This window comes from Embiotoca jacksoni, unplaced genomic scaffold (genome assembly GCF_022577435.1).
Source record: "Embiotoca jacksoni isolate LCO1_2020_lvr unplaced genomic scaffold, fEmbJac1.0.p SCAF_22, whole genome shotgun sequence".
Lineage (NCBI taxonomy): Eukaryota > Metazoa > Chordata > Actinopteri > Embiotocidae > Embiotoca > Embiotoca jacksoni.
The window spans coordinates 1121566-1137092 of record NW_027185363.1 but is presented as its reverse complement, the minus strand read 5'-3'; the positions used below and the strand labels follow the sequence as shown (position 1 = coordinate 1137092).

At 38.3% G+C, this 15527-nt stretch overlaps 1 protein-coding gene across 1 annotated transcript; it reads left to right on the top strand.

Annotated features, from left to right (window-relative positions):
* Positions 1-5475: 5475 nt before the first annotated feature.
* On the top strand, positions 5476-7441 carry LOC138203262 (C-C motif chemokine 20-like). The gene is made up of 4 exons (XM_069158013.1): positions 5476-5570; positions 5685-5805; positions 6681-6758; positions 6884-7441. Exons 1-4 carry the CDS (start codon positions 5489-5491, stop codon positions 7029-7031), a joined length of 429 nt encoding a protein of 142 aa, XP_069014114.1. The 5' UTR covers positions 5476-5488; the 3' UTR covers positions 7032-7441.
* Positions 7442-15527: the final 8086 nt, after the last annotated feature.

The following is a 15527-nucleotide window of genomic DNA, read 5'->3' as shown; positions in this document are numbered from 1 at the left end:
GTGTCACCAAAGTTTTGATTGATGATGGTCGGGATGTTTTCCCAGTCTCCCCTGAGATTCCCAGCTCTCTGGAGGGGGTTTCCACAATGATCCCCTGCCTCGAACCTCCACTTTAAGTTTGGCCCTTCGCCCTACGCCACAGAAACACACACATCTACACAGACTTTTTGTTCCATTTGGGGCCCCAGATGGTCTGCTGCCCACACATCTGTATTGTAAAGCACTAAATATAGGCCCTGTGCTTGTTTGTTAGTATACATGATCATGTGAGCTCTCATACACATACAGAATCTCTGAGGTTCTAATAGTGGAGAAGAGAAGCGAAAGAACAGGAAGAAATAAAGCAAAGTACATATGAAGTCGCCAAATGTAAATTTGTGCATGTGTGTGAGAGTGTAAAGAGAAAAGCCCGAGGGACGGTAGGTGTGTGGGCGGCTGAGAGAGATGAACAAAAGAAGCAGAGAAGAGAGATGAGGAGCACGGCATTGCCAGTGAGGATTTGATTGGTTGGGTGGGTGGTGGTGGTGTGAGGGGGGTTTTTGGGTGTTGAAAAAGGATCTTCCCTCAAAGCCTCGCTAAGATATTCCTGGAGGGAGTTAGGGTTTCATTTGGCTTGCAGTCCTACACACAGTGCTTACATTGAGCTGGGAGCTAAAACCATTTAATATTCATACAACTAAACTGATATTCTCTGGGTTATACGACAGATAATAGTCACATTTTCTAAATCTGTACGAGATGAGTGTGTGGTTGAACTCCTTGGGTCGACAAAGCGTCATTAGCATGTCAGAGGCGTTTCGTTGGTTCTCTCCATAACAGCTGCTAGTCTGGCAAATTACTCAATTCATTTTCGTGTGGATGTGCATCCATGTTTATGCCCGCGTGTGTTCAGTGTAAACAAAGGAAGAAGCGAACAGACGGTTTCATCAAAATCACCAAAACACCAAAAGTGTGTTTGTGTGTGTGTTTGTACGGAGCATCATGTGCTCACTTTGATGACTGAAGAAATCTCCTCCACCATCTTTGCTTTGGAGAGTATATACAGTATGTGTGTGTGTGTGTGTGTGTGTGTGCACGTGGAGTGTGTTTGGGTGGCGTGTTTGCATGTGATTGCATAAACATGGTGTCGGAGTGATGAGATGTTCTCTCCATCCATCTGTTCTGTTGGCATTTACATCTTAAGAGGGCTATAACAGAGGAGAGGCAGACAGAGAGAGCTCAGGAGAGACGGACATAAACAGCGCGGTGAGGAGATTCAGCGATAATGTTGGTTTTTGTCTGTCAGTCACCAGAGAAATAACACACTCTCAGGTCACCTGTGGAGCTCTGAGGCTCCATTCTGACGTGATCTTTTAGCACAGCTGAGGGTTTCTAAGTATCTGCGAGAGGTTGTGGGAGACAGAAGCTGCAAGCGTGTCTTCCTGTGGATGTGGTTAGGGGATTTTTTTTTTTATTTTGTTTTGTGGGTGTGTATGTGTGCCTTTGTATGTACGAGAGACGGAGGGAGAACTCATTGTTCTGTTCCTCCTTATCTACCGTCTCGGTGGAGAGCTCGTGCAGTTTCCCCCCTCAGCGCTGTGACCCGGCTGTGATACCGCACGCCCTCGTCTTTGCAGATAACAGACCACCCTAAAAATACTCCTCTTTCTACCACTCCACTCTCGTCCCCTCTGTTCTCCTCACCTCTTCTGGCTCACTGTATCCTCCGGAGTCTCCCCGGCCAGGAGTTAGCTCTGCCAGACTAAAATACCTCTGGGCACTTCCTGGTGTCGTAGAGGTCTTCTAATTCTATATTTTCCCCATCTTTTCATCTTCTGCTTTTCACTCTGTTTGGAGGCCGTGGATGTTACAGTGTTGGTTTGAACAACAAAAAGTGTAGCTCAGACTGTTACATCACAAGTTTTCTTATAATTTTCCACAATAATTCCTCACCCCCCCCACAGCTACTTCAGTCACCCACAGTCTGGACACACAGGGCAGATGGCATGTAGGAGGAAGCGGTGAGGACAGAATCAGACCGGCTCACATAATTATACATCAAGTAATTTACCATAACTCCTCAATAAAATATTGAAGAGTGCATTGTTTTTTTATGTCTCACAGCTTTGACAGCCTGGAACAATGCTAATTATGATAGAATAGGCATTTTATTTTTTGAAGATCATGCCACAGCCAAGTGCTTTGAGAGATATTTTTTTTGTATCCCTCCGTAGCCTCTCTGGTTTTCTAAACCCTCCTCTGTTGTGAAGTGCTTTTAAAGGATACTGACAATGCCCCTTTCTGTGGGTTTGAGGAAGTTTCTTGCTATTTAAAATGCTTTTATTCCAAGATACTTTGCCACATTTGACATGTGCGGTTAGAAAGCTCCCATTTAGTTCTTTTTTTGTGTGTATGCCTATGTGTGTGTGTGTGTGTTTGTGTGTGCATCCTCGCCTTTTTTCAGCCCCAAACCCACGCAGGTGACCATAAGGGGCCTTGTGTGGGTGGACAACTCAATGGTGACCCCCTCTCTTTACCCTCACCCTCCTCTTCCCTCAAGTCCCCTCCCCTTTCCTCCTTTCTTGTCCTCTGTCCATCAGTAGGAGTTCAAAAAGAAGAAGGGCCCTGGAAGAGAAAAAGTCCACACCACTCACCTCCAAACAAACAATCACCAAAATATCCAAAAAAATAAAAGCGAAATAAAAAAATAAAATGTTAATAGAGTAAATGCATGTTTTTTGATCATGAAGATGAGAGACAAATAGGGAAACTCTTGTAAAGAGGCATTGAATTAATCAAAACAATTTTTTTTATAGAGCAATCATTTTTAAAGTTGCATTAATCATTGTTGTTGTTTTTTTTACATTACATAAGGATCAATTGTTGTGTAATAAAATTAATTACTCATTTAGTATCATTTTAGCATTGTGTTACTATTTTTGTTACCTCTTACTGCTCTCACCAACTTTTGTTTCCAGTCACAGAAATCAAGCTGTTTTCAGTGAGAAACGTTTCATAAACCCACTGTGAATTATATCTGTCCAAAAGTAGCTGCTGAAAATTTGGTGGAAAATAAGAGATAGTAAAGAGCAGAACAGAGCTAAAAGAGCAGTGAATGCAGGTCCCCAGAACAAAACTTTACATGAATATAACAAAATAAAGGAAAGAAGGAAAGCAATTCCCAGACATCACTTTACTAAGTGGTGTGGAATTATTTAAGTTGCAACAACTGCTTACTTTAATCATTGATTAACACCCCCAAGCATTCTCTATATCAATTGATTAATAATTTGGTCTACAAAATGTAGGAACATAGAGACAAAATGAGAATCCAAGGTGACATTTCAAATTGTTGGTCTGACCAACAGCCCCAGAAATATTACAATTTCAATGATATAAAACAGAGAAAGGCAGAGAATCTTCAAGTTTGATTATACAAAACTGAGTTGTTTTTAAGCAAAAAAACAAAACAAAAATGAATAGGTTAATTAGTTTAAAAATGATTTCCTATTTATTTTTTATTGATAATTAATTGATTAATTGAAGGCTTGTTTCAGCTCTAAAATGGCCAATCAATATATTAAAATGCAAATAGTAAATAAATAAATAATTAAAAATAACTGTAGTAAAGTTATTAGTGTGTGTGTGTGTGTGTGTGTGTGTGTGTGTGTGTGTGTGTGTGTGTGTCCTTCAATGAGGAAGGCAGGATGACAAGAGGCCATGTTTTAGGAACGATTAATAGGGATTAGGCTGTTAAAGCCGACAATTGTCCAGTTCATCACGTTGTCTTTATCAGCACACAAACATCTGCATAAACACAGAGGATAAAACAGAAGCCAGAATAACAGCCGTCCCCCTTATCTTGTGTTCCTTCATGTCTCTTGACATGATTAATACCTGCTGTGTGACAGAATGTTTAGCTGACTCCCAAACTGTCACTTCTGTGCTGTTAAAGTTTCTGCATTTTTGTTGCTGAGTGATACTGATGACTAGGTGTCGTGAAAGGAGGCTTTTATCCGACAGCAATTTTTGAGCAATGAAAAAGCCTGATTCGCATTGCACATATCCAAAGTAATTCCTGTTGTTGTTTTGACAATTACTCATGCTCATGTGGGTATAAAAAAAAAAAAATGGCCAGATTTGCTTCACCTGTATTTATTATGTCTTGTCTCGCATCCACCAGTGGCCAACGCCAACAGTGCCCCCCTATGGGTGAAAGAGGTGAAAACTGCTGTCGAACGTTGCATGAGTATGTGTGATGTGCTAAATTGAGAAGTGTGAGCTTGACTGCCAAGTGGGAGGAAGGAGAAGGTTTCAAGGAGGGCACAAGTTGGGCAAGTCATAACAAGACACAGCTCCGAACAGTCAAAACTAATTTCGGCTCGCTGGGTCAGAGAAGGTGATGTCTGATCTAATATCTAATCAGCCGAATCTAGCAACACTTATTCACATGCAGAGACATTCATTACAAACACAATAGCAGCAGTGAATTGTCATTTCAGTTCATTTCCTCTCTAATTATTGTCAGCGGATTCCTGGATACTCAAAGAAACATTAATTTAAGGGAGGAAAAAAGGAAGTAGAGTCATTTCAATGAATGTTTTGGGATGCAGGACATGGAAATCCAGCTTCTGGCATGCATATATCTAATAATTGAATAATTTACAATTTATGTAGTGAGACTCTGAAGACACATTTAACTGGCGGTCCTGTCTTTAGCTGTCTCTACGCATCCAAAGTGTCCTTGAGCAAGACACTGAATCCCTATCAGCCACAGTGGCCCTAATCTTTTGAGGACCTTCACACTCAAGATTTCCCAGTCAAAAAGGTCAATCACCTGGTGCATGCACTATAAATAAGAAAAACTCACGGTGATTCATTCATGCATGTTGCGGAAGTTTTCATTCACATTTTACTGATTCTGTATCAAGTCGTACAATTAGTCACTTACAGCTTGTAGTTTTTGATATGTACAGCGTGCTAGCCAGCATTTACAACTTGAAGATGTTGCACCTATCTGGGTCAGCTGAGCTAGATTTCAAGTTGTCAGCTTTCTGCGGTCTAAATAGGTCACGTTAAAGGGGGGGTGTTGACAAGCCTTTCATACTCCATCAGTTTTCGCCACAAAACAATCTCAAGATTCTGCTAATTCTGTAGAATATCCTCACAGCTGCTTGAAGCTACATTTTCAAATTATGACAATGGTTATCACAGTCATTTTAGTCAACACTATAACACTACATAAAGCACGATAAAGGCAAAATGTTGTGTTCCATGGTGAAACTCTCACATCACCACATACACAAATCTGGCACAGTATAGAGGTTTAATTCGAAATTGAAGTGCAAAGTTTGCAGCTTCGGTTGCCATGGTGCAACACTGGGCTTCCTGTCCTCAATTTAGGAGCCACAGGTTACAAAAAACATTGGCAGTGGGATACGTATATATAAACACACATGCAGAGGTTTTGCATTCAGTAAGTTCTCTGCTGGTTATTTGCATTGTCAACATGACTTCCAGAGGTTTGATCGCCGTGACGACCGTTCTCCTCTTCTTTGTACTGGGCATACTCAATCCTGCGCCAACTGTCCGTAAGTTTGTTTCATTACTTTCAACTGCTCAACCAGGTTCAAAGATAATAGATCTGATATTAGGACTCAAAGCTGAACTGATCAGTTAATGATGTGGTGTCTTTGTGTCTTCAGTGGGTTCCCAAGTGAGCAGAGACTGTTGTTCAAGATACAGCAGGAGGCCTGTGCCCTTCCAGCACATAATGGGCTACAGAGAACAAACCATCAAGGAAAACTGCCGCATCGAGGCGATCATGTAAGACTCTCTCCTCCATGTAATCCAACTCTGTCTGCCCAATCAGAATATATCAATATGATATTTTACTATGAGGGTCATAGTATGCTAAACCCTTACAAGGGTGTTGCTAAAGACTAACTGGCTGCATTGAATTTATTCCAAAATATTGAAAAGACACGGGTAATTATGGAAAGCAGAACTAATGTTGTTTTTGCAAAATCTGCCACCATAAAAATAATTTTATATATTTTTTACAGTTTTAAACAGCTTTTTAAACAGTTTTATTTTCATTATTCTAAACAGGCAGGTGTTTAGTCTGCTAATTATCTAAATAAATCCAAATATTTGTTCTCGACTGAACAAATCCAATCACACACAAAAAAGGTTGGGCATCAAACCTCAATAGTGTTGCAGGTGTTGACTGAAACGTGTTCATAGCACCATATATCAAATAGTATCAATTTTAGAAAACCTTGCTCTGAAGAATTCAGTAAGGTTCTTACTTTTTTTTAGTCTTGGCCCTTCTCACTTTTTAAAAGTCAGATATTCACATTTATGATTTAAGTCGTCAAATGTATTTGATCTTTAATTACTGTAAGGCTGGGTTTGGTTACCACAAAATAAATCACATGCATTTGAGAAACTTTACTTATTTTGATGAATAGATTTTTTTTAATTTTATTTTTTTATTTTTTTATTTTTTTATGTTTACGTTCCTCAAAGTACGTTACAAAAAACAAAACAAAACAAAACAAAAGTCTTTGTATTAATATTAGTTTTTGAAATTCTGGTATACACTGGTATTATCAAAAGATTGCACCACACAACCATGCAATAACTACCATACTATAAAGTGCTGTTCATGTGTCTGTTAATGTGTTTCACTATTAAAGTTTCTACACGGTTAAGAAGATAGAAGTATGCGCGACTCGGAAGGATAAGTGGGTGAGGAGAACTCTGGAATTACTCAGGTAAGAGATGCAGACTGATTTTAAAATAGGTTCAGTTTAGATATGGACCTTAAAAATAAAAAAATAAAAATCACAATAAGCCTAATGTGTATGTATGAACAGAGTAATAACAATTTATTTTCCAGTTCAAAGCTGAAGAAGATGTCCAAGGGCACCTCAGCTGCACGTGAGACTCCAATCAGAAAACCTGGGACCCTTTCAGTTCATGATGGGAGCAGATCTGTCTTTGCAACAACAGAGGCCTTCCCAAACAATACTGACAGTTTCTATTAGCAAAACCCAAGTGGTTGCCTCAGAGATTTGCAGCTGGAGAGTTTGTGTTACAGAATTACAAGTTTAAAGGAATAGAGAAACTGCACCTGTGATCCAGTTATGTTGAAGATATTATCTCTTAAAAAGTAACAACATACTGATTACCTTTGCTTTTATTTTATGCATTGTACTTCCACAGCCTCAGCCTTAACACTCCAGTATCAAAGCTACATGGCAACCTAAAGAAAGCAGCTGTGTGACAAGTGCTGCAGATTAATTGCTCAGCCACTTAGAAAATGTTTGCGTATGTTTTTGTTATGTTTTTGGGATTATGCCTTTTCATTCCCTGCTATGAAACTGCTGCTTAATGAAGCTAATGTACTAACATATGCCAATCACAGTTCTCATCAATAAATGAATTTATTTCAGAGTACTCCAACAATGTTGTCCACGTTTATTAAATTAAACTACAACACGACCTCACTAAAATTTGAACATGCAACTTTCATTGAAATTAATTTGTAACAGTGATTTCAGAGAAATTAACACTAACCAATGTCATAATATATTTTCAAGACACATATAATAGCCTGATTCTGGATTGGAAACTCCCATACATAATTAAAGGATATTTCCAAACAATAGATGACAAGGCCCATAAATTGCGTAAAATTAGTAGGCTCCAGATGGTATATATATTTTAGTGGCATTATATAAGTGTCTGGTGTACTTAGAAAAGGATGCTGCCAGCATATCTGCAGGAAGGTGTCTGAAAACTCTCTGATGAGCCGTCCTGACCTCTGAGCACATGCAAATGTTTGACATGACTGACAGGGAGGCAGTTTCTTGAGCTATTTCAGATCAACACCCCATGGGGTTGGGCGGTCCAGTCAGGGAAGGTGACTCCCTCAGTGGCACACTCTTTTCATTGAAAGCGTACTGCAGCCATTTCAAATATCCACTAGATGGCGGAATGAATCTATAAAAAAAACAAAAAAAACAGACTGTCAGCTACATCACGAGATCCTGAGGGTAATGGCTCCCTGGCCAACAGAAGAAGGTAAATACTTTGGAGTTATCTACATCTAAGAGACGTGGTTTTGACTTGATTTTGAAAAAACACAATCAATTTGAGTTTACTATCCACAAAAAAGTATCTGCAGATGCAAACCATGCCTCGACAAAAAAGAGATTTCTTTTTTTTTTTTTCAGAGGACTTATAATCAAATATTACTGAATCACTCAAAGCTGCAAAAGGTTACAAAGCAATCTCAAGGAGTTTACAAACTTATCAGTCCACAGGTATACAGCTCGGGGCTTATTTGAAGTTGGTGAACATGTTTTGTGTTCAAGAGTCTAGCAGACACAACTCAAGGTGCATGATTGCATGGGGACCACGCTGCATGCAGAAGTAGCAGCTCTCCAAAAAAACCATCAATATGCACCAGAAGTTTGCCAAACAGCACCTTGAAACTCCACAACACAACTGGGAAGTTGGTTTTGTGGACTTATAAAAGTAAGGTTGGCTTGTGTGGGAAGAACACATAGAAACATGAAAAATGATGTCCCACAGGTGAAGCAGGAAGGAGGGAGCATCAGGCTGCAGGGCTACATTGCCTCTGAACCTTGACAGCGTGCCATTATTGATGGAAAAATGAATTCCCAAGTTTATCAAAATATCTTCAAAATGGCTTAAACTCAGTAGAAGTTGGGAGATGCAGAAGGACAATGATCCTAAACAGAAGTAAATTTACCACAAAACAACTTCAAACTGAAAAAACTTTTTTTTTTTTTTTTTTTTTTTGAGCGCAGAGCTCAGAGCTTAACTCAGTAAGACCTAGGGATTTTTTCTGATTTTTTATTTCCACCTGAAAAAACATCCCAAATTTAGTCAGCAACAGCTGTAAATTGTGAGGCAAAATGAACAACCTTGTGCTTTATGGATACGAGATACTAGTTTTGAAATACAATACGTTTTGGGTTGAGGTCTGAAAAAAATCTTATTTTTATTACCACTTAATCAAAACTATGAATCAGAGAGTAAATAAAAGTCTTTTAACAATTAGTAAGTGACCTTCATGTGATTGAACATGTTCTTAAAATTCTCAACTGCAACTCTCCCAAATCTGATGCGACAGAAATGAGGAACAACAACTGCTGCATCCATGTCAGTCAAAGTAGTACAGGGCAGACTCTTTATCAATGTGCCACGCTTGCCAACTTTTGAAAAATAGCGAGATTATAGCAGATATCCCTCGTCACGCGGTGCAGGGACCTCGAGGGTGGAAGAGGTTACCGTTGTGACTTCAAGACAGCTGTTCACAACCAAAGAATATGGCTGCGCTGAAGCTGCTCTGTGAGGAAGAAGGATGCGAAATTCCTTCTTCCTTTTTCCACCAGCACTTTCAATGCTTAATGGGTATGTTCAATAAAGACAAGAAAGATTATAATTGTTTTTGAGGTATTTGCACATATCCTTGATAGTAAGTTAAGACCGGATCACATTTTATGATCAATTAATCAACTACACCTTTCAATATCAACTAATAACAACAACAACAAGTGTGGATATATGATTAGACTATATATTTTATTTATAGCAAACATCAGACAACTCTCAACTGCAGTAAACTTTGCTGCACATTATGGTTACATTTTGTATCTTGTGTCTGTGTTAAGGCTTATTTCAACTGAACAAATATCATTAGCAGGAAAATATAAAGAAAAAGACATCAGACAAATAAATACTGCCAGTTATAAATATTAAATACTGATGACATTAAAAGGCATTTTTAAGTTATTTTAAATTAATTAAAGACGCTTGTCTGTAGGTATTCATGATGAGCAGGAGTGCTTTCTATGGGCTGGAGGTTGTAGTGGCAGGAGTAATTTTCTTTGCTCTGCGGGCCTGCCTGTAAAACACATAGACATGGAAATAATGGTTAAAATATGAGCTTGTGCTACCCTTTAGAAACACACAGACATGATAAATCGACTTCAAAGAAACCAACTCGTATAAATACACAATATCAAAGATTGACTGAGAGGACAGGATGTTACTCACTCCAGCTCTTTGATCTTCTCGAACACCCAGTCCTGTTTCCAGTGGCTGCAGAATTCTCCATCTGCGGTCTCAAATCTGGGTGAAGAGAAGAAAGTTACTTACAATCTTTGATCCATTTTTTATGTAAGACCGTATTATTCAATGGTAGGCTATTAAAACTGTAACAAGATAAAAGGCCCAATCTTCACTGTCTTTTAAAAAATGAGGAGATGATTCTTACATGACAGCACGGACGCAGTGCAGGTTCTTCCTCTGGATCCTGTAGCCAATGATGGGAGCATTGATGGTTTTGATGCCGATCTCAGTGCAGCACCTGGTTATCTTTGTTTCTGTTTTACATGAAACAAAACAAGGATTTTTTGTCTTTACATTTTCTTCAGAATTTAACCAGTTCAAATGGCCATGACAGAGTACATTTATAAAGGTAATGATGAAGCTGAATGTGTACACAGCAGGTTAGAACTATAATATAGTGAACAATCTCGGACTGGAAACCTACCAGAGGCCGTTGCTGCCGTTACCAGAACCGCGGCGAGGAGGGCCAGGCATGCCAATCTTTTGATGCACAGCTGCATGGTGACTGCGTGAGATGCTCTGGAGGTTCTCTGTGGACGCTGACCGGTGGATCTGGCAACTGGAGATGACTGATCTCCTTGGACCAGACCTCCAGGTTTTATCGCATGAAAAGAGGAACCAGGCCAAACTAACCGGATGAATTATGTCTTTGGGTTTCTGCAGTGTGTGTATCAGGGTGGCGGAAAGGACACACTTGGGTGGACAACTCTGCAGACTCCCATTTCCCTTTTTTGATTTCATCATGATATTGACACAGACTGTGTGCCATGGTGTATTCATTTTTTAGGACTATCTTTCGTTGCTTTTTCTATTATTTTATCACCATTACGCATAACAGGTAACGTGAAAGTTAAAGAGAAATACATAAAACATGCTTGCAAACCATACTAACAAACTAACACACCTGCTGTAATCTACTGATAGTCAAGTAAAGCAAGTTAGTGGCCTATTTGTAATATTCTTATAGTCATATTATTGTATTTAGTGTGACGTTTGCCTGTAGTTAAAAGACATGCAGTCTTATGTGTGTCAATGACTGTAAATGTTTTATCTGTCTGTATCTGTTGTGGCTGCTGGAATACACTCCAGCCTTCCATTACCTCCAACAGAGTAAGTAACAACAGAGAACGACTTGTGACAGTATTTTTTTTTTTTTTTTTTTTTTTTTAACATGACTAGCAAACTATATAATCTCTATCTAATAGTTTGACATTAAATGATTGCATTTAGGTATACATCCTGCTGATTTCAGCAATAATGCACATCATGTGCTGATCACTCTGCCCAATGTGTCATCTAACTCTCTATCCCGCCTCTTTCCCTGTGATGACGGTCATGGTCATTACAAGGAGAGGCAAAGGGGAAGGAAGAAGATTCTAAGGCTTTCCACCACAAACCACAGATTTCCTAGCATTCTCCACCCAAATATGGTCAATTGTCCTTGCATGCTTTTTCACTGCAGTTATAAGTCTTAACTTGTTCAATGAGGCCTTTACGATTTCACCAAAGGCTAAAAAAACAGAAGTAGGAATGTAACCCTCAATGAGAGTCTGATTTACTGCACAGTGTTTAGTTTTCACTTACATTTTAACAGTTTATTACAAAAATGCAACACAACTGCTAATAAATAAGCATAAATCTGGTCTTTGCTGTCAGTTTTGTCCTCAAGACATTAGTTGGCTGTAGGAAGAAATTAATTTGCTCCGCCTAGCTTTTATTTTTGTTTGTATTTTGCTTTAATTCAACATACTAAAGATCTATATTTTTTTAAATGACCTGTCTTATTGCTGAAGCTCGGGGTATGGAATATCTGTCAACACTCCTATTTTATTAGGGTTTTCTCCCAAATTTCAAGGCTGTCTACTGGCTGGTTGTCTCTGTCAGGGGTAATTTGCATTGCCTTCACACTTTGAATAATCATCATACACAGATCTACAAGTTTGGTATGTTTGTCTAGCGATACCCAAGTTGCCAGATCATCTATGAAAAAATAGCTACACGGAAAAACCACACACTACATACAATTTCAACCCAAATGTCACCGCAACCTGGCATCCATTGCCAGTGCAGGATGGTTTTACACCTAAAAAAAAAAAAAATTACCAACTCAATATCACGGCAAAAAAGGTAACGTGAGGAACGTCACTCAACGGAGCCACTGAGATGAGGCAACAAGGCTGTCAAGTCCTCATAGGGAGGCTGGAGGGGTGGTGGAAGACATAAGTCACAGACCATATGCTCATTTTACCCTAACCCTTGTCCACTTGAAGCACAAGTTTTTTGTCATCACATGGCCAAAGCCGTGACGTTGTCAAGCTGCCTTCAAGTGGACTGCAAGGTCCACTTGAGGTTGCAAATACACCTGCAAATTTAAGCAGGTGTTGGACTGAAGAGTTTGCATTTAGATCCGCTAGTCACCGGGATAGTGGCCAAGACTTTTGAAAAGCCTGTAGTGTTAATTTTAATTTGCAACATTAACACATACATCTACTTTGAAGCAAATGCAATCATTATAAACATTATGTTCAAGGAATGATAATTGGTAATATCTGGTTGTGTACCAGAGTTAAGCTGCAGTGATAAACCCATGTTGATGTTGTGTCATAAATGGAAATAGAAATTTAAACAAATATCCCCCTATACTGGAAGACAAATTTGAAATGCAAGAGTGATCACAGGCCTCCACTCATATAATTTCATATTTTCAGTGAATTGTAAAAGACTGTGACGATGGCTTCTGTCATATTTTTCTGCATGTTGAAGAAACAACTGAGTTTATTCACAAAAAATAAATTACACAAAAATGTTAATAATGCATGGATTGCATTTCTGAGTTACGATATCATGTCTCTGAGAAATCAACTCAAAAATAGCTTACCAAAAAAGCAGAACTTGTCATTACATTTCCAGTGTCATTTCCCGAGAAAGCCAAGGCTGCATTATTGTCTTTGTCTTTCTTTTGCAGAAGCTTTCAGAGGTTATAAGAGTGTCTGCTGTAAAAAAAAGATCCGGTTGATACGATCCACTGATAACTAAAGGCACTTTGATTGTGTGAGTTTACTGTATGTCACCATGTTCCAGATGGGTCTGATAAATTCCTGTTTTTAATATTGATACGACATCGAGACATGTCACATTGTGCAATGAATGCCTTGAGAATTGTAGCATTACAATGTAAAAAGAAACAGCGAGGGAGCAGAAGCAATCCATTAGGTCACGTAATCCATCTGTGCTGCTCTTATATTTAGTGAATGCAACAAAACAATGAAATGCACAGACAGCCCAGAATCTCACTGTGTGCAGGGACTTTAAGAAATATAAGAACACAAAAACTGTACAGTATATGCATAGTGTATAGTTTCAGCATGTACACTGGGGTTTTAGTTTTCTCACATAACAGGCATTACCATGAGGCCTAAAGGTTAAATCATTTGTATCTTGTTCATTTTACAGAAAAGATGAGTATGGTGGAGGGCAAACATTTGCTGAAACATAAAAGCACAATTAGGGAGTAATATATTATGCTGCAAAATTGTTTTACATCTATAAATCTCAAATGCTGAGGAAACCATTGTCACTGCAAAAAAAAAATCAACAATCTCTGATCCCCTCAAATATACAGAAAGTTGGGACCGGCTCCTACTCTGCACGTCCTCATAGCACTTTATTAAATCTCACCAAGCTGTCATTTCAGATGTTGCATTGTCACACGAGTAGTATTTTAAGGCTGTTTGTTTGCAATAAATGTCCTTTCTGATATGAAGGACGATCATTATAGGCAATCAGATTCAGAATCAAATCTGCAGTGAAAGGAAGACAAATATGCTTCCACAAAGTCATCATATTTCATGACCTAATGTTCAATGTTCTACTAATCTGAAAAACTAGTCAGCATGTGTTGACAGCAGTGTCTGATGAGACTGAATTACACAGACACGAATTTAGTGGAGTTTTTCAATGAAGCCTTACAGTAAAATCGTAATAGAAAAGCAGAAATGATGACTCAGAATAAGGATGGAAGCATGAACAGTGTGATTCGCTTCACTAAAATGAGGATCTTATTGCAAAACACGTTTTCCACTTTCGGATTTGAGAGTAAAAAAAGAAAAGTTCTCCTTTTTTTGCATCTCATTCACAAGTTTTTTATCTGATGTCCCTTAATTTAACACACAAAATGACTGCAGTTAGCATTTCCTGATTCTAGGTGTAAGTGTGTTAGGATTTATTAAATTCAACAATCCAGACAGCTATACATTGTACCATGGCTTCTCTCGTGTCATTATCTTTATGGGCTCCAACTTGCCCCAAAATGATCAGACAATGTAGTACAATACTTGGAACAATTTCAAAGTGAATCATTGCACTGCAGACCTTAGCACTTTGTGGCACAACTAAGGAAAATGTCAGTTATTATTCCTGAGTCATGCAGTAACAGACGGTCAGTGAGGAGGGAAAAGGATAGAATCAATTAAAACTAATGGACCCATCTAAAAATTTCCACTCACATTGTCATTTTAAAAGCGACCGAAGGAAATCTTCATCAGTCCTTACTGACTATAAGAGAACTTTTACAGGGACATTACAGCTGAGGGGAAATATTTGATCTCACTTTATCTCATTTTAACCAGAATTAGTTTTTATTGAGTAATAATTCTTCTCCTGCCTTGCATTATGGCAATATCATATAACACAGTTTCAAAGTAATTTCCATAGTTTGAGTCGTGTATAAAAGTCAACCACCAACTTTCTGTATGTGCTGTTATTGTACATGTGAACTAGAGATGCACTTAATTATTTTAATGTAATAATTTCTTTTTCTCTGGTATGCCAATAAAACTGTAAAAAAAAAAAATACAAATGACTGAAAATACAAAAAAAATGTTTAACCAACAAATTGTTGAATTCTCTCAAAACACATTACCTGTTCTTGACTCTCAAAACAGCCAATTACTCTATGACCAATATGATAAAGCAGTGGTTAAGATTTGCTATTAATAATTAACTACTTGCACTGATTAATTTAATTTTATATTCAACTGGTGAATGATTATTTTTAAGCCTGAGGTCATCAACCTGATTATTTTTAAGCCTGAGGTCATCAAACCTAAACAAATCCATCTGTGGCTGCATTCAAATTCTTGGTGATTGTTATTACTAAAACCATATACCACTTTCCCACCTTGTGCATTTCCTAGAATGCCTTCTTCCTACTTAACTTTTGAGGATAAAGCAACTACATTCAATAGGTGTCAGTGATGGATAGAAATAATTTTTTTAAAATAAAATATGCAGTTTTTGAACATTTCACTAAAGGTAAACAAAGATAAATAAAATAAGCTAAGACACAAAAACATAGGTGCCCAAGATAGGAAGGAAAG